At 37.6% G+C, this 23,449-nt stretch overlaps 4 protein-coding genes across 4 annotated transcripts in view; all 4 read right to left on the bottom strand.

Moving 5' to 3' along the window:
* Nucleotides 1-3,839, bottom strand: part of LOC108252372 (UPF0183 protein CG7083) — a 7,563-nt gene extending 3,724 nt beyond the window's left edge. Inside the window, exons 1-2 of the mRNA XM_017444001.2 lie at nucleotides 3,687-3,839; nucleotides 2,871-3,341 (exon numbers count right to left, since the gene is read on the bottom strand). Coding sequence (XP_017299490.1) covers nucleotides 2,871-3,330 — 460 coding nt within the window. The 5' untranslated portion in view covers nucleotides 3,331-3,341; nucleotides 3,687-3,839. The remainder of the gene's footprint in view (nucleotides 1-2,870; nucleotides 3,342-3,686) is intronic.
* Nucleotides 3,840-4,031: 192 nt separating this feature from the next.
* Nucleotides 4,032-6,445, bottom strand: LOC113467349 (UPF0183 protein C16orf70-like). The gene is made up of 5 exons (XM_026823469.1): nucleotides 6,293-6,445; nucleotides 5,850-5,935; nucleotides 5,338-5,576; nucleotides 4,753-4,889; nucleotides 4,032-4,639 (listed from the first exon to the last, which is right to left on the bottom strand). The coding sequence occupies exons 2-5, from the start codon at nucleotides 5,922-5,924 to the stop codon at nucleotides 4,032-4,034; spliced, it is 1,059 nt and encodes a 352-aa protein (XP_026679270.1). The 5' UTR covers nucleotides 5,925-5,935; nucleotides 6,293-6,445.
* Nucleotides 6,446-7,759: 1,314 nt separating this feature from the next.
* LOC103509014 lies at nucleotides 7,760-10,619 on the bottom strand. Its single transcript, XM_008473603.3, has 5 exons — nucleotides 10,379-10,619; nucleotides 9,442-9,645; nucleotides 8,965-9,111; nucleotides 8,402-8,550; nucleotides 7,760-8,108 (listed from the first exon to the last, which is right to left on the bottom strand). The coding sequence occupies exons 2-4, from the start codon at nucleotides 9,633-9,635 to the stop codon at nucleotides 8,532-8,534; spliced, it is 360 nt and encodes a 119-aa protein (XP_008471825.1). The 5' UTR covers nucleotides 9,636-9,645; nucleotides 10,379-10,619; the 3' UTR covers nucleotides 7,760-8,108; nucleotides 8,402-8,531.
* A 9,083-nt stretch (nucleotides 10,620-19,702) lies between these two features.
* On the bottom strand, nucleotides 19,703-23,065 carry LOC103509011 (regulator of microtubule dynamics protein 2-like). Its single transcript, XM_017444000.2, has 6 exons — nucleotides 22,840-23,065; nucleotides 21,872-22,001; nucleotides 21,542-21,653; nucleotides 20,929-21,143; nucleotides 20,397-20,630; nucleotides 19,703-20,126 (listed from the first exon to the last, which is right to left on the bottom strand). The coding sequence occupies exons 1-6, from the start codon at nucleotides 22,887-22,889 to the stop codon at nucleotides 20,064-20,066; spliced, it is 804 nt and encodes a 267-aa protein (XP_017299489.1). The 5' UTR covers nucleotides 22,890-23,065; the 3' UTR covers nucleotides 19,703-20,063.
* Between the last annotated feature and the right edge of the window lie 384 nt (nucleotides 23,066-23,449).

Genomic DNA, 23,449 nt, shown 5'->3' with positions numbered 1-23,449 from the left:
CCTCAAAAAAAAAAAAAAAAAAAAAAAAAAACACGAGAAACGAAAAACCTAACCTCAAAAATTCAAATTTTCGTTTTGATCTTTTGAATTTTGTCTGATCTGATATGATAAGAATTTTTTGAATTTTAACTTTTTAACGTATTTTTTTCTGTTATCTAAACTTCTTTTCCCAGTAATCCCCAGTGCTTTCTTTAGATTCAATAGCAATAAGCAAGCTCTTCCCTCAAAAGGTCAAACCTCATCTACCTTCATTGAAGTGCATAATATGTTAAGTGCTAACCCTGGAGCATTGGTAAGTAAAGAGTTAATCAATGCCCCCTATTTTCAGCTACTTGTATCAGAAAGCTCTTGTAAGCAAAAGTCAAACTCACACTTGGCATTTACCAAAATGTCACATCTTGACTTGAGCTAAGGCCACTCATCAGGTAGACCTGAGAGGTACACTTGATCAGCCTGATATCTGATGAGCACAAACTGTAAGGTAGACCTGACAGGTACAGCTGAAAAGGTCTACCTGATGAGCACACACACTGTAAGGTAGACCTGACAGGTGCTGCTGAAAAGGTCTGTCAGGTCTACTTACCTGATGAGTAGACTATCAGGTATAGGTGGATGTGGACCTGATCAGGTGTACTTGTCAGGTCTACCTAATAGTGAATGGCTGGCCTAAGATATCAGTGTTTTTTTTTTTTTACTTACTTGGTAAGTAGAGTGCTTCTTAATAAACTACCATGCTCCTTTTAATAAACATCAAATGTCTTCACAAGTACACCCTGAGGGTGTGTTTATGAACAGGGCTGAGATGAGCTCGGACGACGTGAGATAACTGTTGCCTGGTAAACAGGAGGGCGTGGGTTCAATCCCAGCCGAGGTTTGGAATTTTATCCTCAATATAATTTGAGAATTTGACCACAATAATTATGGTAGCCTACTGCTGGAGTAAAGGGACTTTTCAGTCCTATGCGAGCAGTATAAATAAGCACTATTACTACTATTATTAGTTCTCTGGATTAGCAAACATCAAACTGCTCAAGAGCTATACTTTTAAGAGGAGTGATATCATAATTCACTAGTTGCACTGGTACTATTAGACACACGCCTCAGTCTCCGTCTGTCAGCAGAGCTTAGAATGTTTTTCCTGGAAAATTTGGTAGGTACAAAAAAAGAAATGTGAATATTATCATTGTAAGTTTTCTCTACACTAGGTATTCTCTTTCTCTTATTCAAGAATAAAAAAAAAAATAGATTGTCTTGTATATTTTTTTTTATATCATTTTTTTAGGATATTTTGAGAGAGGAAATTGTAACACCAGAGGCCTTTCTTGTGTAGGTACAAAAAAAGAAATGTGAATATTATCATTGTAAGTTTTCTCTACACTAGGTATTCTCTTTCTCTTATTCAAGAATAAAAAAATTAGATTGTCTTGTATATTTTTTTTATGTCATTTTTTTAGGATATTTTGAGAGAGGAAATTGTAACACCAGAGGCCTTTCTTGAATGTGAAAAAGCCAACTGTTTTGAAAACAATTCTTAGCTGTTTAGGATAAAGTTTGCCCAGACAGGCATTGAACCTTGAACTTGTGACCTAGGTACGAGTTACAAGGTAGACATGCTAGCTAGGCTGCCTAAAATATTTTACCTGACTGACTCTAATTCTCTTTGTATTTTCTCGATTGAGTTTCCCAGTTCAACAATTTCCTCATGCATTTCATTCTGTGCTTTCTGATTACAAAGTTGATGGTAGAGTAATACTCCTGCTGCTCCTATGAGTGCTCCAGCTCCAGCTGCTATAGCAGCTATTGCTCCCTTTTGACTAAATATAGAGTTAGCCATAATCGAGTTACTGAAAGATAAACAAGCAACAAAATACTTCAAATTAAATGGGATTTAGAACCAACCTCAGGGTACAGTTGTTATGCATTGGACTTTGGATCTGGAGGTTGGTGGTTTGAGTCCAAGTCATAAAATTTATCTAGCTGCAATAATTAAGGAGTGATATTTGTGACAGGCATTCATGCCTAACACAGTTAAAATTCCAGTAGAAGGTACAAGTTAAATATGTTTTGTGCAAACTGTATTATCAAATTTATTTTCCTTTGAGAAACAATGGGTGTCTGTCAATTATACAGCTCAAGACAACTTGCACAATATTTGTTACCAGTTGACACTTATATTAATCAACAATTAGTGGAATAAGGCTTAAAACAGACCGGATTTGAGTGCATAGAGCTTCTTGCTGTCAGTTCTATGTGGTTAGACATTGTTGCTTCCCTCTATCTGCTCAATGATCTATTCAATAAGCTTACTGCTCCACTCTTGTTTGGGCCTAAAGGAACTAATAGCCATCTTTTTACCTGTTAATGATTTGGGAAACAAAGTTCTCAACCAACTCATGAAGGGAGAGATCTTTTATTCTACCCCTAGATATAAAACTTACATCACTTACCTTACCCTTTATTGTCACATAAGATCTAATCAGGTCACAGTGACATAAAATTTCAATAGCCGATGTTCTTACTTTTACCAATACCCTAGCCTAGAATCTAGTGACTAGATCCTATGCTAAAACATACTTGCACTTACCCTAGATCTTATGTCTTGATATTGGGATACTGATCATTTTCTCCTTCCAACTCCAATGGGAAAGAAAGAGTTATGGTGAAAAATAGTGGTTGGGGTACTTTATAGGAAACCAATTGTCTTCCTAATGAAATCTGCGTCCATAAAATTTAAACAAATGGTTTAATGGTCCACTTTCAAAAGAGATTCAGTAAATTTCAAATTCACTTCTTAATTCTCAGATCTTATCACTTTATTTATCACACATATGGCAAATAGTAGTGGCAAAAGTAGGAATAACAAAACTTACCCAGTTTATCATCCAACATGCTAGGCTGATACTGTGCGTCAATATGAAACATGAATGACAATCCCCTAAAAGTGAGTGTGAATGTTTGCTTCTCATTATTGTAAATACCAGGATGTGTAGCACCAAACGTATGCTCTATTTGTTCAACATTAGCAAGGATCTCCGGAGAATTGAACACATTACCACAATACTTCATAGTTAGTAACTTCAAGTTAAATATTTCTATTTGTTTCAAGTTCTGATCTCTTGGATTGAATATAAGTCGGATACCATCCTTGGTTAGGTTGATGACTAGGTCTGAACTCAAAGGATCTGCATCATTGTACAAAACCTCTACATCCTTGACAATACCAATCTGGGACTGAATAATCTCAACTATTTGAGAGAAGTGCATACCAAGGACAAATTCCCAGGTGTCATTGCCCAGAGAATGCTCGGGCACTACTTCTAGTTCCAACATTCTGCCACAGTCTGGAATAACAAAATATTCAGATTAAAAGCTGTGAGGACAAAGAAATCACAGAAAATAGCCACTGACTGATTAGAGGGCTTTTAGATTGCCCATGAAATAAGCAGAAGCTAGAATACTGACCCTGAACACAAAGGATCATGGCTGGTTATCTATGAGTGGCTAAACAATCTAAGCATCATTGTTTACAAATACAAATCCAGGAAGAAACACTTAGCCTGAGACAGAAGCAACTTGCTAGAAAACTGTACGGATGAAGCAGAAAACACTTTGTCCATTTTCAATAGTGGTGAAAATTCCCAGAAATAAAGGACTCACTTGGAAACCAATTATTTCATTATTCTTACCTAGGAGTTCACAAACACTTGTAACCAAGTTTAGGGTATAGTGTTTTATATCAAAATAGATAATATCCTAAACTCTAGGTGATAAGAACCTACAAAAAATAGGAAAAACAAAAGAAAACTGGAAAACGGAAAACTCTTCTTATCAGTAATCTGTTGTTGTTTTGTTCCTTTGTTTTGTTTGAGTATCCAAGGAGGTTGAAATTTACTCGACAACAGAGTGTAGACAAAAGAAAAAGTGAAGCTAAAATGTTTTTTCTCTGAGAACAACTGGTTGTTCACTGGCTTCAATATTTCCATTGATTTCATTCCACTTGCTGTAGGCATTAATGTGTACATCATTCATGTTCAGAATAAATTGACAGCGGTGATATGTGTTGAAGTTGTAATGACCAGGATAGTTGGTATGTAGGACAAACTGAGAACAACTGGTTGTTCACTGGCTTCAATATTTCCATTGATTTCATTCCACTTGCTGTAGGCATTAATGTGTACATCATTCATGTTTAGAATAAATTGACAGCGGTGATATGTGTTGAAGTTGTAATGACCAGGATAGTTGGTATGTAGGACAAATTTTTTGGCACGGTATGTACTTGCATCAAACAATATGTCAAGACCTAGTGTGAAGTAGTTGAAGAAGAAGTCCGATTTCCTCTGCCCAGTCACCAACTTGTGTGCATTTGGACTGTGAATTTTCATTTTATCTTCTGCTTTGAAAAATATTTTGTTTGGTGCTCCTAGAGTGGTACAAACATCTTGGCAGGTGTCTCCAAAGAATATTTTCACATTCAAAGATGTGATGTTCAAACCCAGGGTTTCATTTTTCTCACGTAGAATTTCAACAACTTCTTTTCTGTCAATGGGGTGTTCTGGATTGTTTTTAGAATCATTTTCAGAGTAGATGAGAATCTTGGAGACAACAGGGGAACAGCCATCAAGAAATTGTAGAGAACCTGGGGAAATATAATCAAAATTAATTGTAAACTTTTTGTACACTTGTTTTGAGAAAACTATGGAATGCTTTTCTGCTTTTAATTAATGGATTAGTAGGAATAACAAAACTTACCCAGTTTATCATCCAACATGCTAGGCTGATACTGTGCGTCAATATGAAACATGAATGACAATCCCCTGAAAGTGAGTGTGAATGTTTGCTTCTCATTATTGTAAATACCAGGGTTTTGAAAGTTCAGGGTTCCGCAAAGATGTTCACCTTTTGAAAAGGGTTCCGCGGGCCAAACTAATTAAGAAACACTGCTCTAAAGAAGACTACAGTTTCTTCTTTGGGGGTACTTAGTCTGAAAGGAATAAAGTGGGTTATGTACCCCCCCCCTGGGGTTGCAAAGTACTTCCTGGGGAGGCTAAGTACCCTAAAATCCCTACAAGTTCTTTTTTGGGGTACTCATTTTCAAGAGAACAATAAATGAGGTTGAGTACCTACCGTAAGTAATACTTACTTGCACACAAAGCATTTGTTATAGTCATCGACTATTTCCAGGCCCGGAGATCCCCCCCCCCCCCCCCCCCTGGGGCTGCAAGGTACTTCCTTGGGAGGCCAAGTACCCTAAAATCCCTACACGTTCTTCATTGGGGTACTCATTTTCAAGAGAACAATAAATGAGGTTGAGTACCTACCGTAAATAATACTTACTTGCACACAAAGCATTTGTTATAGTCATCGACTATTTCCAGGCCTGGAGATCCCCGACTATCACTTGAAGCTCGTGATGATTCATCTGATTTCATTTCTACGTCATCCTCCAGGATGGACACAGTCGGGGGTGATGGGGAACCAGAGGGGGATGAAGTGTGTTTTGATATCAACTTTGAAATCTTGCTTTCAGGAAGAGATTTGGGCTTTTTGACAGACAATTCATCACTAATGCCACCCTGCAAGAAAAAAAAAAAAAAAACATAATAATTTTACTAGGTTAGTGGTATTTCCATTGCCCCCCTTTCTTTGTTTTTGTTGACAAAGCCCTAATATGCCACATAGGTATATGTATTAATTGAATATTAGCTACATTAATATTATCTACTCTACTCCATGGCCTCTTCCCTAAGTCTTACTATGGACATGTTTTGGAGTTATCTCCTTTCCCAGATATCTTGTCATGTTTGATATTTCTAGGTGAGTGAACTCTTTAGCTTGCAGGCTCTTACGGTATTCATATAAAGGACAAATTCCCAGGTGTCATTGCCCAGAGAATGCTCGGGCACTACTTCTAGTTCCAACATTCTGCCACAGTCTGGAATAACAAAAAATTCAGATTAAAAGCTGTGAGGACAAAGAAATCACAGAAAATAGCCACTGACTGATTAGAGGGCTTTTAGATTGTCCATGAAATAAGCAGAAGCTAGAATACTGACCCTGAACACAAAGGATCATGGCTGAATATCTATGAGTGGCTAAACAATCTAAGCATCATTGTTAATTTACAAATACAAATCCAGGAAGAAACACTTAGTGACTTAGCCTGAGACAGAAGCAACTTGCTAGAAAACTGTACAGATGAAGCAGAAAACACTTTGTCAATTTTCAATGGTGGTGAAAATTCCCAGAAACAAAGGACTCACTTGGAAACCAATTATTTCATTATTCTTACCTAGGAGTTCACAAACACTTGTAATCAAGTTTAGGGTATAGTGTTTTATATCAAAATTGATAATACCTATCCTAAATTCTAGGTGATAAGAACCTACAAAAAATAGGAAAAACAAAAGAAAACTGGAAAACGGAAAACTCTTCTTATCAGTAATCTGTTGTTGTTTTGTTCCTTTGTTTTGTTTGAGTATCCAAGGAGGTTGAAATTTACTCGACAACAGAGTGTAGACAAAAGAAAAAGTGAAGCTAAAATGTTTTTTCTCCTTACCTTTTTACTTTCCTTATCCTATAGGAAGGAAAGTAATGTAATCGGGTCAAATTTTCGATGGTCAGTTTTTAGTGTCAAAACAAGTTTTGAGGTCCCTAGAGCCTAAATCCAAAGTTTCAGCCATTGGTCCGTGTGTGTGTGTCTGTCTGTAAACAAAATATCTCGAGAATGGAAAGAGCTAGAGACTTGAAATTTGGTATGCAGTTGTCAAATGTGACAAGGATGCGACACGAAACTTTTGGTTAAGGTCGGTGCAACGCTTGACGGTATTTTGCCGCTTTTTGGCGTAATTTAGTATTACCTCGGGAACGGTATAAGCTAGAGACTTGAAATTTGGTATGTAGTCCACAAAAGTGGCAAGGATGTAACTCAAAAATTTTGGTTACCATAGGTGCTGCGGTTGGCGGTATTTTGGCCGATTTTTGGCGGTTTTCGACCACTTTTGGCGGTTTTCAGCTATACTGACTAAACTAAACGGTTAGAGATATTGTAAAAGTAACAATAGAAAAACACCCAAATACATAAGCATAATTTAATAGGATAAGGAAAGTCGTGTGATGTTCGCACCAGATGTGTCGTGTGTACACTCTCATCTCTCACTTAATTTTCATAGGACATTGGGAAAAAATCGGATGCTTTAGTTAAGTAGGTAATTCTTGACAACCCAGCTTTAGTCAAGTAGGTAGGTAACTCTTGAAAATGCCTAAATATGAACGAACATGAAATAAGATTGGACAGAAGTTTAATCATACAAAATAAAATATATATTTTTTATACAAATATGTAAAACATGTAAATAATAGCTAAACAAAGAAATACGTATGTACTCAAGTTCCCTCCCATCAAATTTCCAATAAAATTCATACGAACCCATCTAAATCTAAAATACACCAAAACAATACGTTACTAAACAACCTACAAATAGAAATTTTATCAGACAGAAAAAATACCTTCAATTTTCTATTATGTTGGCAATATTTTTACAAAAGCCATGACCTCTTCATAACTTTACTACATGGGGCGGCAGCAATAACGTGCGTTAGCAAGGGCTAACTTCCCTGGGTACTCCTTTGTTGGGATTCATTTATATTATTTACCAACATTCTTCCCTCACCCTTTATATTTGCTTCAAACTTACACACATAACTTTACTACATGGGGCGGCAGCAATAACGTGCGTTAGCAAGGGCTAACTTCCCTGGGTACTCCTTTGTTGGGATTCATTTATACGAGTATTATTTACCAACATTCTTCCCTCACCCTTTATAATTGCTTCAAACTTACACGCTCGTGTATTCCATGTAACTCGCACCACCTACCGCGATTGGTACTTCTAATAATTAACATGAGTCACATAAAGAGAAAAAAAGTCCAGTCGAGATTCCATGAGTATCAATAGCAGTCTTTGAGAAAAATCAAAGTGTTTCAGGAATGTAGCATAGGTAGGGGAGAAAATGGTTGGTGCAGTCTTATGGCCTCTGAATTGAAAAGACAAACATTATTTGTTGAATTTGTAATTTGGAAGCTGGTCAAATTCCCCCTCCTTGTGCTGAAATAAAAACGAAGAAGTGCATAAATAAATTGAACAGTCAAAAACACAGAAAATAAACCTAAAATTACCCTTTGAACTAGACAAGGTTGACCTAGGCTAGGGCTAGGTATATCATAGTCATAAGAGCCACAAGGGTGACTTGCCAAAGTTGGGATTTTTTGTTGCTTCTACAACTTCTGCTACTGGTATTTTTATACCAATAGCAATTCCTGTAGGTGATTGGTTTCCAGAAACTCAAGCCTGGACTGGCTCATTATACAACATTATTAATTTTACCTGAGAAGACTTACCTCACACTCGGCATTGTTTTGAGTCTATGCACTCCATTCCAACATGTAAGACTAGAATAATTTACAGTCACCATAATACTATCTTCAACCCCAATACCCTTAGCTTAAGACTAAGTATCATCTGGATCAATCAGGTGTCAACATCTGAACTGTGGAAAAAGAAATAAATTTCATACTTTGAAAATTGTGAAATGAGAATTATTGACTTCTAGCATATGTGTACACAATTTCTCAGACATATATTCTGTGTGATTAAAGATCATGAGAGAGGGAATTCTAGGATAAACTTTCTCGCACTTTTTCCTCCCCTTCTTTCCTCCCATTTGATTGAAGACTGACCCTTTCACTTACAATAGCTTACAAATAAGTAGTCTATGGTGTAAGAGAGCCACAATATACCTATTCTGTTTAGCTAGGAGTGCCATAGTATACATGTGTTACTAGAAATTTCTTGCTTTCTGCTTGGTAATCTTGAATAGCCCATTTGGTCACAATTCCTTAACTAATTCTAGTTTAGAATGTCCTTGAAAAGAAAATTTGGAGCCTTATTTCAATAAACTTACTCTCTGTTGATAGTTCCCTCCTGGTCAGAAGAGAAGTCGAAGAATTCATCATCATCTTCATTGGCAGAATACATTTCACTAGTTGCACTGGTACTATTAGACACACGCCTCAGTCTCCGTCTGTCAGCAGAGCTTAGAATGTTTTTCCTGGAAAATTTGGTAGGTACAAAAAAAGAAATGTGAATATTATCATTGTAAGTTTTCTCTACACTAGGTATTCTCTTTCTCTTATTCAAGAATAAAAAAAAAAATAGATTGTCTTGTATATTTTTTTTTATATCATTTTTTTAGGATATTTTGAGAGAGGAAATTGTAACACCAGAGGCCTTTCTTGTATGTGAAAAAGCCAACTGTTTTGAAAACAATTCTTAGCTGTTTAGGATAAAGTTTGCCCAGACAGGCATTGAACCTTGAACTTGTGACCTAGGTACGAGTTACAAGGTAGACATGCTAGCTAGGCTGCCTAAAATATTTTACCTGACTGACTCTAATTCTCTTTGTATTTTCTCGATTGAGTTTCCCAGTTCAACAATTTCCTCATGCATTTCATTCTGTGCTTTCTGATTACAAAGTTGATGGTAGAGTAATACTCCTGCTGCTCCTATGAGTGCTCCAGCTCCAGCTGCTATAGCAGCTATTGCTCCCTTTTGACTAAATATAGAGTTAGCCATAATCGAGTTACTGAAAGATAAACAAGCAACAAAATACTTCAAATTAAATGGGATTTAGAACCAACCTCAGGGTACAGTTGTTATGCATTGGACTTTGGATCTGGAGGTTGGTGGTTTGAGTCCAAGTCATAAAATTTATCTAGCTGCAATAATTAAGGAGTGATATTTGTGACAGGCATTCATGCCTAACACAGTTAAAATTCCAGTAGAAGGTACAAGTTAAATATGTTTTGTGCAAACTGTATTATCAAATTTATTTTCCTTTGAGAAACAATGGGTGTCTGTCAATTATACAGCTCAAGACAACTTGCACAATATTTGTTACCAGTTGACACTTATATTAATCAACAATTAGTGGAATAAGGCTTAAAACAGACCGGATTTGAGTGCATAGAGCTTCTTGCTGTCAGTTCTATGTGGTTAGACATTGTTGCTTCCCTCTATCTGCTCAATGATCTATTCAATAAGCTTACTGCTCCACTCTTGTTTGGGCCTAAAGGAACTAATAGCCATCTTTTTACCTGTTAATGATTTGGGAAACAAAGTTCTCAACCAACTCATGAAGGGAGAGATCTTTTATTCTACCCCTAGATATAAAACTTACATCACTTACCTTACCCTTTATTGTCACATAAGATCTAATCAGGTCACAGTGACATAAAATTTCAATAGCCGATGTTCTTACTTTTACCAATACCCTAGCCTAGAATCTAGATCCTATGCTAAAACATACTTGCACTTACCCTAGATCTTATGTCTTGATATTGGGATACTGATCATTTTCTCCTTCCAACTCCAATGGGAAAGAAAGAGTTATGGTGAAAAATAGTGGTTGGGGTACTTTATAGGAAACCAATTGTCTTCCTAATGAAATCTGCGTCCATAAAATTTAAACAAATGGTTTAATGGTCCACTTTCAAAAGAGATTCAGTAAATTTCAAATTCACTTCTTAATTCTCAGATCTTATCACTTTATTTATCACACATATGGCAAATAGTAGTGGCAAAGGCAATGTTGAAATCAAATCAGCTGTTTTTTGTTTACTACCAATGGATTCCAAGGAGTTTGAATCTGAGAGGAGAGTACCGTTTGATCAAAAAAGTGAGGCTCTGATTTTCGATGACGGCCATCTTGGAGCTGTCAGCCATATTCACAAAATGTCTACTATAATATTATGTACCTACCAATCTACCCGTTTTGTACCTACTATGATTCTGTTTATTATTATCTTACTCGTATATGCATAGGAACGTACCAGTATTTATACTGATGCCCCGCTGTCTAAGTTAACGTCTCGTTAGGCTTAAGGAAGAACACCAAGAGAGTACCTACACCTAGAGTTTTTTTTCACCTGCCTCGGTGGTGTAGTGGTCAAGACGCTCGCCTGGTAAACAGGAGGGTGTGGGTTCGATCCCAGCCGAGGCATGGAATTTTATCCTCATTTATTTGCTTTTATAATATCTACATACCTATCTCCTGTACACTTATTTAGAATCTGAATCCTTCCTATTCTAAGGCCTTTTTGAAACCTTTTTCTAAGACGTAGTCACTATGGTGTTGTTATAACCTGTTTTTCTGTAGAGTATACCTATACCTACCTAGCAAATAATACCTACTAGGTGAAAAAAGTTAGAGGACCTATATACGAGTATATCCAAGATTTTGAGATGCCTTCGGCTTCTAGTCTCAGTCAATTGAGACCATACCTTGTCATCAGCATTTCTCTAACTAACGTGGATTTTATACGGCTCAATTCATTTTTAAATTGGCAAAATGTGCTTTGCGATTCTTAGGGCCGTTTTCTAAAATATTCCTATGGGTCTGAATAAAGCAACAAAGCCTACGACGCATTCTCGATTACATTGAGGTCATAAGCATATTAGCTCGGTACCATCATCTATAGCTAGGTATTTAAGAAACAATGAAACATTTAACTGTACGGAATCATATTTAGGAAAAAGGTCGTTATTATCTAAGAATTGATAATACTCGTACAATAGGGCCAGGGCAAATCCGATGTTATTGAAAACGGTCAATTGGTTTTCTAGAGGCATTTTACATTTTGCATTTCAAATTGGTTTTCAAAAGCATTTTGCACATCTCTGGTCATAAGCATATTAGCTCGGTACCATCATGTATAGCTAGGTATTTAAGAAACAATGAAACATTTAACTGTACGGAATCATATTTAGGAAAAAGGTTGTTATCATCTAAGAATTGATAATACTCGTACAATAGGGCCAGGGCAAATCCGATGTTACAGAAAACGGTCCTGAACAGACATCTGTCAGTGAACTCTAGATCAGCCGCAGGCAAAAATCGAATGAACAAATAACTCGGTTAAATGAACTTGACTTTGAGTAGACTGGAGACTTGGAACAAAGTAACCAATAACCATCAATATATCTTAATTCTCGACAGGAGGCTATCAAGTGACCTGAAACAAAGTCGAGATGGGAGCATGAGTAACCAATAACCATCAATATATCTTAATTCTCGACAGGAGGCTATCAAGTGACCTGAAACAAAGTCGAGATGGGAGCATGGCTAGCTAGCCCGATGGAGAGATTCTTGAAGAAAGGTTCCAATACCAATAAGTATGCTGAGCCCAGGATGGAAATGATTCAAACCAAGACAGTCACCCTTAATGCGTTTTTTGAAGACTTAAGAGACCTATCGCCTGGTGACCCGATGGAGAGATTCTTGAAGAAAGGTTCCAATACCAATAAGTATGCTGAGCCCAGGATGGAAATGATTCAAACCAAGACAGTCACCGTTAATGCGTTTTTTGAAGTCTTAAGAGACCTATCGCCTGGTGCCACCGAGTCAACGGTAAGTTATAGTACTCTTCTGAGATCAGCGATCAGCAGAGGTAAGTTGTATACTTACGTAGATACTTGCACCTATCATACATACTACTGCATAATTATTATGCAAGTTGAAAGTTGCCAGCAAAAGAGACCAAGGTGAAAAATCGCCATGTTAGGTGTTGCGGCATTGATAAGTTTTAAACAGATTCGAATTTCACCAGACACACGATGAGGAATATTTCTTAAGATGTCCTCACTCTTCTCTGAGAATACAGAATGATGCAAATGCTTCCACAGGTAGCATGTTAGGAACTTTGCCAGGGATAGGTGCATGTATTGCACGAAGTATGTTTTCATTGAAGAACATTACACCACAACCAGATTGCGTGCTATTACCTTACCTGAATGAAGAGCTTGTTATGTTTTCTCAATCCTCGAGACCCCCTGTCATTTTGAAATACATAAAATTTATCCCATAACTAAGGAGTAAATAATAGAAGGCATGTTATTCTGGAGATCTTGAAGGCTTTGAAAGCCCAGATAAGTGCTATCGGAACTTTTTACTTCAGGTGGTTCGTTTGCTAAACTTTGAAGATAATTTGATGATTGATAATTTGAAAGATTCTTTATTTACAACCAATTAAAGAGTTACAAACAATACACCTTCAAGCTAAGGCCTAACTTTTAGGACTGGTTGATGGTTATTAGGTTGGTATATTGAAGGTTGGTTGATGTTCAAGCTAAGGCCTAACTTTTAGGACTGGTTGATGGTTATTGGGTTGGTATATTGAAGGTTGGTTGATAGTTATTAGATAGGTATGAAGACTATGAAGCCTAGATATTTCGTTATTATTCCTAAAACCTTCACAATTTCTGCGTGTGTTCTCAGGAATCGAATACGCCAAGAAAGCCATGGAACTAGCGCCCAACAACTCCAACACCCAGAAGTGGTACGGAATCTGTGTCGGAGCCAACGGACAATTCCAATCCTTGAAAGAGAAGATCAAGTGCGGAGTAGTTTTCCGCATTATGGCTAACTCTATATTTAGTCAAAAGGGAGCAATAGCTGCTATAGCAGCTGGAGCTGGAGCACTCATAGGAGCAGCAGGAGTATTACTCTACCATCAACTTTGTAATCAGAAAGCACAGAATGAAATGCATGAGGAAATTGTTGAACTGGGAAACTCAATCGAGAAAATACAAAGAGAATTAGAGTCAGTCAGGTAAAATATTTTAGGCAGCCTAGCTAGCATGTCTACCTTGTAACTCGTACCTAGGTCACAAGTTCAAGGTTCAATGCCTGTCTGGGCAAACTTTATCCTAAACAGCTAAGAATTGTTTTCAAAACAGTTGGCTTTTTCACATTCAAGAAAGGCCTCTGGTGTTACAATTTCCTCTCTCAAAATATCCTAAAAAAATGACATAAAAAAAATATACAAGACAATCTAATTTTTTTATTCTTGAATAAGAGAAAGAGAATACCTAGTGTAGAGAAAACTTACAATGATAATATTCACATTTCTTTTTTTGTACCAAATTTTCCAGGAAAAACATTCTAAGCTCTGCTGACAGACGGAGACTGAGGCGTGTGTCTAATAGTACCAGTGCAACTAGTGAAATGTATTCTGCCAATGAAGATGATGATGAATTCTTCGACTTCTCTTCTGACCAGGAGGGAACTATCAACAGAGAGTAAGTTTATTAAAATAAGGCTCCAAATTTTCATTTCAAGGACATCCTAAACTAGAATTAGTTAAGGAATTGTGACCAAATGGGCTATTCAAGATTACCAGGCAAAAAGCAAGAAATTTCTAGTAACACATATATACTATGGCACTCCTAGCTAAACAGAATAGGTATATTGTGGCTCTCTTACACCATATACTACTTATTTGTAAGCTATTGTAAGTGAGAGGGTCAGTCTTCAATCAAATGGGAGGAAAGAAGAGGAGGAAAAAGTGTGAGAAAGTTTATCCTAGAATTCCCTCTCTCATGATCTTTAATCACACAGAATATACAGTCCACTTCAACTGGGAAGTCCGATGACTTTTGGGCGCGCACTCGTCAAAAAATAGCTCGTTGATTAACAAGTAGGGTGAATAGTTGATCCCATGGGATTTTTCACGCCGAATCGAATGGTGAAACTTTTAGAACTGTCCGACTTACAGTTGAGAAGTTGCGGTTCCCCTCCATGCGCTTCCATCGGACTTCCCAGTTGACGTGGACTGTATGTCTGAAAAATTGTAGATCTTTAAACCGACTTACAGTTGAGAAGTTGCGGTTCCCCTCCATGCGCTTCCATCGGACTTCCCAGTTGACGTGGACTGTACACTACCTACCTAAACCTTACTGTTTCTAATCGAAGGGGATAAAAATTTAGAGAAGTCAGAGCTAACCAACTTGGAATTTTGAGAACTATGAACCACTTGATAGTTTAAAGTTTAGATAATTCGATAGGTATTTTAGGAGCAGTTGTGAGCTCGAAAATTTTGCAAGAAAGAGCCTCGCAAAATTCGGAAATTTTGCGAATTCTAAGCTGGTAGATAGAGAATTTTCGATATTACGGGTGGGTACATTTTGTTTGATAGATCTGTAGATCAACATGTGAGTTTAGAGATTGACTTTTTTCCACTTCTTTGAGGAGAAAATTATGTACATGCATGTAGCTAGGTATCTATACCTACATTTTACGTTCACAAATTATTTTGTAAGAAATATATTTTATAATATAAAATTACAAGTGTTGTCTTATTTAGAGGAATAAAAGATAGCTGTCTCTTGGTGAGTATGAATGGGTAATTAAGAATAATGAGTACCTCTACTAGCTCTGAGCAGGAGACAAATTGATATCGAAGCCTTGAACTTCCAGGTCAATTGTAGTTAATTTTCGCCTGTCGTTCAATACCATAGCGACACGGCGCGGCGTCGGCATAATAATCAAGGTTTTCTCAGAACTCTGAGGTCAAAAAAAAATATAATAAGGTGACATCTCCTCTTAATTGATGAGTTCAGTTGTTCTACATTTTAGTCTGGCTGGGGGACGTTAAACAGGGAGTAAACCAGCTTAGTCTGGCTGGGGGACTATAAACAGTGAGTATACCAGCCTGAATTTCCTTTGCTAAAGAAGCAAAGGTTGAGTGCGAAGGGCACCCACTCGTTAAATTTTGTAGCCAAATAGCCAAAACCAAAACGTCAGCCCAAAAGCGATCACCCTAGGGCTGATTGAGGGCTGACGAAAAACGCCGACCCCGTCTGTACATGGGAAAAGGCGAAGAAAAAGAAGAAGTTGTTCTACTTTAAGGTTCGCGTCCACAGTTTATTTGTTAACCTCTGAGTATGCTTGGAAGCTGTTTGAGCATAGTGTCCGGACATGCTCCGAGGTTTAGCTTGAGGTTGTGGCTATGTACCGGGTTGGTTTGGGTTCGGACTAGTTGAGATAGGATATTGTTTCTACAGTTTGGCATGGGAGTGGTAACTTACCAAACTGTAGAGACTGCAGACCGAACCCAACCCAACCCGGTACATAACCACGACCTGAACCTAGACCCGTGCTGCGTACCTGAAAGCAACTCTAAGGCCAGTTACCACTTGTCGTGAGTTTCATCCAATTTCTTTTCTAAATGTCCTGTAAGTAGGTAATGAAATAACGAGTGTACCCTCTAAGGCCAGTTACCACTTGTCGTGAGTTTCATCCAATTTCTTTTCTAAATGTCCTGTAAGTAGGTAATGAAATAACGAGTGTACCCAATTAAGCACGACACGATTTTTTTTCGACCGAAAAATGGGAGCGGGCCTTTACACATAATGAGTACCTCTACTAGCTCTGAGCAGGAGACAAATTGATATCGAAGCCTTGAACTTCCAGGTCAATTGTAGTTAATTTTCGCCTATCGTTCAATACCATAACCATAACGACACGGCGCGGCGTCGGCATAACAATCAAGGTTTTCTCAGAACTCTGAGGTCAGAAAAATTATAATAAGGTGACATCTCCTCTTAATTGATGAGTTTGTTGTTCTACTTTTTAGGCGAAGAAAAAGAAGAAGGTTCGCGTCCACAGTTTATTTGTTGACCTCTGAGTAACAAAAGTGGTCGAAAACCGCCAAAAATCGGCCAAAATACCGCCAACCGCAGCACCTATGGTAACCAAAATTTTTGAGTTACATCCTTGCCACTTTTGTGGACTACATACCAAATTTCAAGTCTCTAGCTTATACCGTTCCCGAGGTAATACTAAATTACGCCAAAAAGCGGCAAAATACCGTGCATATTTATTTTTTCAGGCATAATAACTGTGAACATATTTATTTTATCTCTTATAAGAGTAGGTGGTACTAAGGTCATGGCTCTGTAGTAGCAAACATGAAATTATTGATATTATAATGCTGGCTACTCAAACCCATTCAATACAACACTTGTAATTTTATATTATAAAATATATTTCTTACAAAATAATTTGTGAACGTAAAATGTAGGTATAGATACCTAGCTACATGCATGTACATAATTTTCTCCTCAAAGAAGTGGAAAAAAGTCAATCTCTAAACTCACATGTTGATCTACAGATCTATCAAACAAAATGTACCCACCCGTAATATCGAAAATTCTCTATCTACCAGCTTAGAATTCGCAAAATTTCCGAATTTTGCGAGGCTCTTTCTTGCAAAATTTTCGAGCTCACAACTGCTCCTAAAATACCTATCGAATTATCTAAACTTTAAACTATCAAGTGGTTCATAGTTCTCAAAATTCCAAGTTGGTTAGCTCTGACTTCTCTAAATTTTCGAGTTGTTCAGCTCAGAATTCTCGAGCCTTCTATCTCATTTCTCCAATCATTGAGCTCAGAATTCCAAAAATTTCCAAGTTGTCATTCCCTTATCAAGTGGTTCATAGTTCTCAAAATTCCAAGTTGGTTAGCTCTGACTTCTCTAAATTTTCGAGTTGTTCAGCTCAGAATTCTCGAGTCTATCTCATTTCTCCAATCATTGAGCTCAGAATTCCAAAAATTTCCAAGTTGTCATTCCCACATAAATAAATTGAACAGTCAAAAACACAGAAAATAAACCTAAAATTACCCTTTGAACTAGACAAGGTTGACCTAGGCTAGGGCTAGGGATATCATAGTCATAAGAGCCACAAGGGTGACTTGCCAAAGTTGGGATTTTTTGTTGCTTCTACAACTTCTGCTATTGGTATTTTTATACCAATAGCAATTCCTGTAGGTGATTGGTTTCCAGAAACTCAAGCCTGGACTGGCTCGGTCATTCCCTGAATTCCCGAAAGTTCTGGAGTTGTCCGGCTCAAAGTTCCCTAAGTTGAGCAGTCTAAGAAGACTCAAGACTCGATTGGTAGAATGCAGATGGCACATTCAAAAGTTAAGGCACGGTATGTTGCTGTGGCCTTTATGATGGTCGGGAAATGGATCACCCTGTTTTTTGAAATCATTCTCTGTATGACTTCCACTCCGACAGCAGTTCGTTAATTTCCTGAGAAGACTTACCTCACACTCGGCATTGTTTTGAGTCTATGCACTCCATTCCAACATGTAAGACTAGAATAATTTACAGTCACCATATTACTATCTTCAACCCCAATACCCTTAGCTTAAGACTAAGTATCATCTGAATCAATCAGGCGATTCGGCGTGAAAAATCACATTGATTAGAATATTCACATCCGAATGACCAAATGTTCCTCATTTATTTGAGAGTGTGACCACATAATAATGGAGCTCTAAGGGTTAGGTGGTAGAGAACACCTCCGGCGTTAACCTCACCTAGTGGTTACCTTCCACTCAAGAGTCTATTATTATTATTACTATTATTAAAGAGTACCTACCCACCCAAATTAGACTAGTAGGGTAGTAGGATTCAGCTCTAATTAGGTTGTGCTTGCGATAGCGATGGATTGATTATAGAAAAGTACCTACTTACCAAAATTTAATTTTGATAAATGATTCTGTCCTTTGACTGTTCCTGAATCATCCGGGGTCGCGGGCTTTACCCAGTGACATTACTCTAGTAGGGTAGTAGGATTCAGCTCTAATTAGGTTGTGCTTGCGATAGCGATGGATTGATTATAGAAAAGTACCTACTTACCAAAATTCAATTTTGATAAATGATTCTGTCCTTTGACTGTTCCTGAATCATGCGGGGTTGCGGGCTTTACCCAGTGACATTGCCAAATTATAAGTATGAAAGCCTTGTTTTAAAGGAGGTTCAAGATTTTAAAGGAAAATAGGAAGTCCACTAATTTGTAACGTGTAAAGGCCCGCTCCCATTTTTCGGTCGAAAAAAAATCGTGTCGTGCTTAATTGGGTACACTCGTTATTTCATTACCTACTTACAGGACATTTAGAAAAGAAATTGGATGAAACTCACGACAAGTGGTAACTGGCCTTAGAGTTGCTTTCAGGTACGCAGCACGGGTCTAGGTTCAGGTCGTGGTTATGTACCGGGTTGGGTTGGGTTCGGTCTGCAGTCTCTACAGTTTGGTAAGTTACCACTCCCATGCCAAACTGTAGAAACAATATCCTATCTCAACTAGTCCGAACCCAAACCAACCCGGTACATAGCCACAACCTCAAGCTAAACCTCGGAGCATGTCCGGACACTATGCTCAAACAGCTTCCAAGCTTACTCAGAGGTCAACAAATAAACTGTGGACGCGAACCTTCTTCTTTTTCTTCGCCTAAAAAGTAGAACAACAAACTCATCAATTAAGAGGAGATGTCACCTTATTATAATTTTTCTGACCTCAGAGTTCTGAGAAAACCTTGATTGTTATGCCGACGCCGCGCCGTGTCGTTATGGTTATGGTATTGAACGATAGGCGAAAATTAACTACAATTGACCTGGAAGTTCAAGGCTTCGATATCAATTTGTCTCCTGCTCAGAGCTAGTAGAGGTACTCATTATTCTTAATTACCCATTGATACTCACCAAGAGAGTATCTACATCTATCTTTTATTCCTCTAAATAAGACAACACTTGTAATTTTATATTATAAAATATATTTCTTACAAAATAATTTGTGAACGTAAAATGTAGGTATAGATACCTAGCTACATGTACATAATTTTCTCCTCAAAGAAGTGGAAAAAAGTCAATCTCTAAACTCACATGTTGATCTACAGATCTATCAAACAAAATGTACCCACCCGTAATATCGAAAATTCTCTATCTACCAGCTTAGAATTCGCAAAATTTCCGAATTTTGCGAGGCTCTTTCTTGCAAAATTTTCGAGCTCACAACTGCTCCTAAAATACCTATCGAATTATCTAAACTTTAAACTATCAAGTGGTTCATAGTTCTCAAAATTCCAAGTTGGTTAGCTCTGACTTCTCTAAATTTTCGAGTTGTTCAGCTCAGAATTCTCGAGCCTTCTATCTCATTTCTCCAATCATTGAGCTCAGAATTCCAAAAATTTCCAAGTTGTCATTCCCTGAATTCCCGAAAGTTCTGGAGTTGTCCGGCTCAAAGTTCCCTAAGTTGAGCAGTCTAAGAAGACTCAAGACTCGATTGGTAGAATGCAGATGGCACATTCAAAAGTTAAGGCACGGTATGTTGCTGTGGCCTTTATGATGGTCGGGAAATGGATCACCCTGTTTTTTGAAATCATTCTCTGTATGACTTCCACTCCGACAGCAGTTCGTTAATTTCCTTCTGACTATTCTCATCCTGAAACAGAAGGTAGGTTGAATGATTTAGATTTTAGACGATGAATGGTTAAAAGTCAAGATTTAAAGGCGTCCGAGGCTACTTCTAAATAATTGTCCGGCTTGCGACAGTGATTCTCTTTGTTTCAGATGACCTCTCACTTTCTTCATCTCTTTAAACAGTACAATTAAGAATCGAGAGCTCTTAGACCCAACTTTTCGTAGGTGCACCTAGTCCCATATCAAATACCTATCCTTCTTTTAGCCTTTTCCTCGTCAGCCCATTTCTTACCTCGTATGAGACCACAGGGATTGCCTTGGCTTTGTCCAGCCACTGAACAGCTTTGGCATATTCGCCCGCCTCAATGTAGCATTTGGCAATCAGCAGTTGGTTTTCTTTCCATGGGGCAGGGGCGAGCTCCTCGGCTTTGAGGCAGTTGGCGATGGCATCCTCGGCGGTAGGCTCATCCAGATCCGATACAATGAGAACGGCGATTTTCCTCTCGAAGAAAGACAGTTTGGAGATCTAGGAAACAATAACATGAAGAGTAAATATTGGTGTCTGAGTATTTAATTAGCAGTCATACTGATGCAAGCAGAATAATCGACAACCATACAAGAGCATCATGCCTAATTTTGAAAACAATAAATTTGTATTGTTTACTTTATATTCAATATGGTACATTTTATCTCTAAAGAAGAGTTCATATACCTATGTAATTTATGTAGCTATGCATAAATAAATAAGCGAAGGAACCCGTTGAAAGGTTTTCAATTGATATGTTTGACTTGATTCAGTGTTAAAAACATGTTCGATGTCTTACCTCATATTGATATCTTCCTTTCAGACTGTACAGGGTGAAATCTTTGGGCGCCATTTGGATTGCCTTGTTCATTTGGTCACGGAAAACTACTCCGCACTTGATCTTCTCCTTCAAGGATTGGAATTGTCCGTTGGCTCCGACACAGATTCCGTACCACTTCTGGGTGTTGGAGTTGTTGGGCGCTAGTTCCATGGCTTTCTTGGCGTATTCGATTCCTGAGAACACACGCAGAAATTGTGAAGGTTTTAGGAATAATAACGAAATATCTAGGCTTCATAGTCTTCATACCTATCTAATAACTATCAACCAACCTTCAATATACCAACCCAATAACCATCAACCAGTCCTAAAAGTTAGGCCTTAGCTTGAAGGTGTATTGTTTGTAACTCTTTAATTTGTTGTAAATAAAGTATCTTTCAAATTATCAATCATCAAATTATCTTCAAAGTTTAGCAAAAGAACCACCTGAAGTAAAAAGTTCCGATAGCACTTATCTGGGCTTTCAAAGCCTTCAAGATATCCAGAATAACATGCCTTCTATTATTTACTCCTTAGTTATGGGATAAATTTTATGTATTTCAAAATGACAGGGGGTCTCGAGGATTGATCTTACCTTGCAGGATGTATTTTTCACTAGCTTCCTTGTCGTTCTCTCTTCGTTTGATGTCATAGAGACAATGGCATGCCTTGGCTAATCTGTACAGGACATCAGGGTCGTTGGGTTGCTGCAAACAGATAATAATTAATAATGTCAGCACATAACTAGAATTGTTTGTTGTAATACATAAAGTATACCTATTTTATTCACATTAGAACGTTCCTTTTAGAATGTGGCATGAAAAGTTGCGACCCATAAGAAGATCCCACCCAGAAAAACCTTTCTACTCTAAGCAACTTTCCTTTCATTTCAAACAAAAGATAAATTACTCGAGCGTTCAATTACCTTATTGTTGAGTTCCATGGTGAGATTATAAGCTTTGGCTTTGTCATCTTTCTTGCCGTAGTAGAGAAGTCGGTCGATTTCCGGATATTTGCTGTTATTCACCGCGAACAATTCTGCACATTCACCAAACCTGTAACGAGAAGATTAGATGAAGTTTGAGATTTTGGTTAAGATGGCGTTCGTTGACAGCTTATGCTGAGTGATGTTGTGAAGGATCTTAGGAGGAATTAGAACAGTCTTCGTACAAGAAGAGAATCAATATCGGTTAAATATACAAATGAAAAGTTTTCAGGGTTGAAACGGGTACGAAAACATTACGTTTATTATCAAACTAGGGCTGATAGCTTTAGTGGAGGTGCCAAATTTCCAAGACAGGATAATACCCCATGTAGAAAAGAGAGAAAGAGGGAGATAAGTAATACTTTTAGTGGATGTGCGAAATTTTCCAACACAGGATGATACCTACCCAATCTAGAAAGGAGAGAAAGAGAGATAAGTAATACTTTTAGTGGATGTGCCAAATTTTCCAATACTGAATGATGGTGGAGAGAGAAAGGAGTTAATATTTAGTTCGTTTATAATTTATATGTTTAGTAAGTAAATAGGTATTAATAATTTATTATTTCCTCTTCTTAGTAGTAGATACGTACGTCACATTACCAAATTTCTCAAGATAAGATAGGTACTAGAGGAGAGTGTTCAAATATTTATTTACCTATGGTGGATGTGTCAAATTTTCATACGCACAAATTTAGATTATAAATTTCAATCCGTAAAAATTACTTTAATTGAGAAAGCCCGAAAAAGAAAATGTGATATCCCGAAGAGGGAGAAATGCGTAGGAGCGTAGGTATACATTTCTTTTCTTTTTGTAGGATAAGGAAAGTAAAAAGAAGGGAAAATGGCCAACTTGATTAGAAATACGTGATAAGCGTAATAAAATTAATTTGAGAAGAATAATAACTTACTGTACAAAGGCGAACTGGAACAAGCTCAGGACGAAAAGTTTGGAGTACATGGTGACCGGCACTTGTGAAGTCTCAACACTTTCTGACAAAATATGAGAGTTCCACCAACCAAGAAAAAAATATACAGATGGTCTAGGTACAGCACGTTCTGACTTCGGTACAATCTCAATCTCGACTGAACAAACCCGTGTCCCGACTTGGAATGACTGAGCTCTGAGAATAACACCAGGCAAAATGATTCCCCGACGCAAAGGTAGGATTCCCGAGATTAGATTTAGAATTCAATATATATTATGTACTGGGTGGTGTCAAGCGATTTTCATGTTGTAATAAAACTGTGATTTTTTATTCGAAATTTTCGAAAAGAATTTAACCCTAAAGCATTGGCTGAAATTGATATCAGAAGACGCGGAAAGTTCTCCTGATTCCAAATATACCCAACTAAGACGGTTTTCCGGGGGCTTTCCCCAACAAAGACGACTTTAAAATGTCCCAAACGGGACCAAAATTTACCTCATAAAGGTACATGGCTGGAACTGGTGCCAAAAGACGCGGAATGGTCTCCTGATTCCAAATATACCCAACTAAGACGGTTTTGCCTGAAATTTTC

Source organism: Diaphorina citri, unplaced genomic scaffold (assembly GCF_000475195.1).
Source record: "Diaphorina citri unplaced genomic scaffold, Diaci psyllid genome assembly version 1.1 scaffold458, whole genome shotgun sequence".
Lineage (NCBI taxonomy): Eukaryota > Metazoa > Arthropoda > Insecta > Hemiptera > Psyllidae > Diaphorina > Diaphorina citri.
Note: the sequence above shows the minus strand (reverse complement) of the source record. Positions and strands in the feature narration are given on the sequence as shown.

What these genes read in the sequence shown, in the direction of transcription:
- LOC103509014 (XM_008473603.3), bottom strand. Translation starts at nt 9,635, where the DNA reads ATGGCTAACTCTATATTTAGTCAAAAGGGAGCAATAGCTGCTATAGCA. An exon ending in AGAGAATTAGAGTCAGTCAG is followed by an intron (nt 9,112 to 9,441) that starts GTAAAATATTTT and finishes CAAATTTTCCAG; the next exon opens with GAAAAACATTCTAAGCTCTG.
- LOC113467349 (XM_026823469.1), bottom strand. Translation starts at nt 5,924, where the DNA reads ATGTTGGAACTAGAAGTAGTGCCCGAGCATTCTCTGGGCAATGACACC. An exon ending in TTGTCCTTTATATGAATACC is followed by an intron (nt 5,577 to 5,849) that starts GTAAGAGCCTGC and finishes TTTTTCTTGCAG; the next exon opens with GGTGGCATTAGTGATGAATT. An exon ending in CATGTTGGATGATAAACTGG is followed by an intron (nt 4,640 to 4,752) that starts GTAAGTTTTGTT and finishes ATATTTCCCCAG; the next exon opens with GTTCTCTACAATTTCTTGAT.
- LOC103509011 (XM_017444000.2), bottom strand. Translation starts at nt 22,889, where the DNA reads ATGTACTCCAAACTTTTCGTCCTGAGCTTGTTCCAGTTCGCCTTTGTA. An exon ending in TTCCAGTTCGCCTTTGTACA is followed by an intron (nt 22,002 to 22,839) that starts GTAAGTTATTAT and finishes TTCTCGTTACAG; the next exon opens with GTTTGGTGAATGTGCAGAAT. An exon ending in AAGGAAGATATCAATATGAG is followed by an intron (nt 20,631 to 20,928) that starts GTAAGACATCGA and finishes ATTGTTTCCTAG; the next exon opens with ATCTCCAAACTGTCTTTCTT.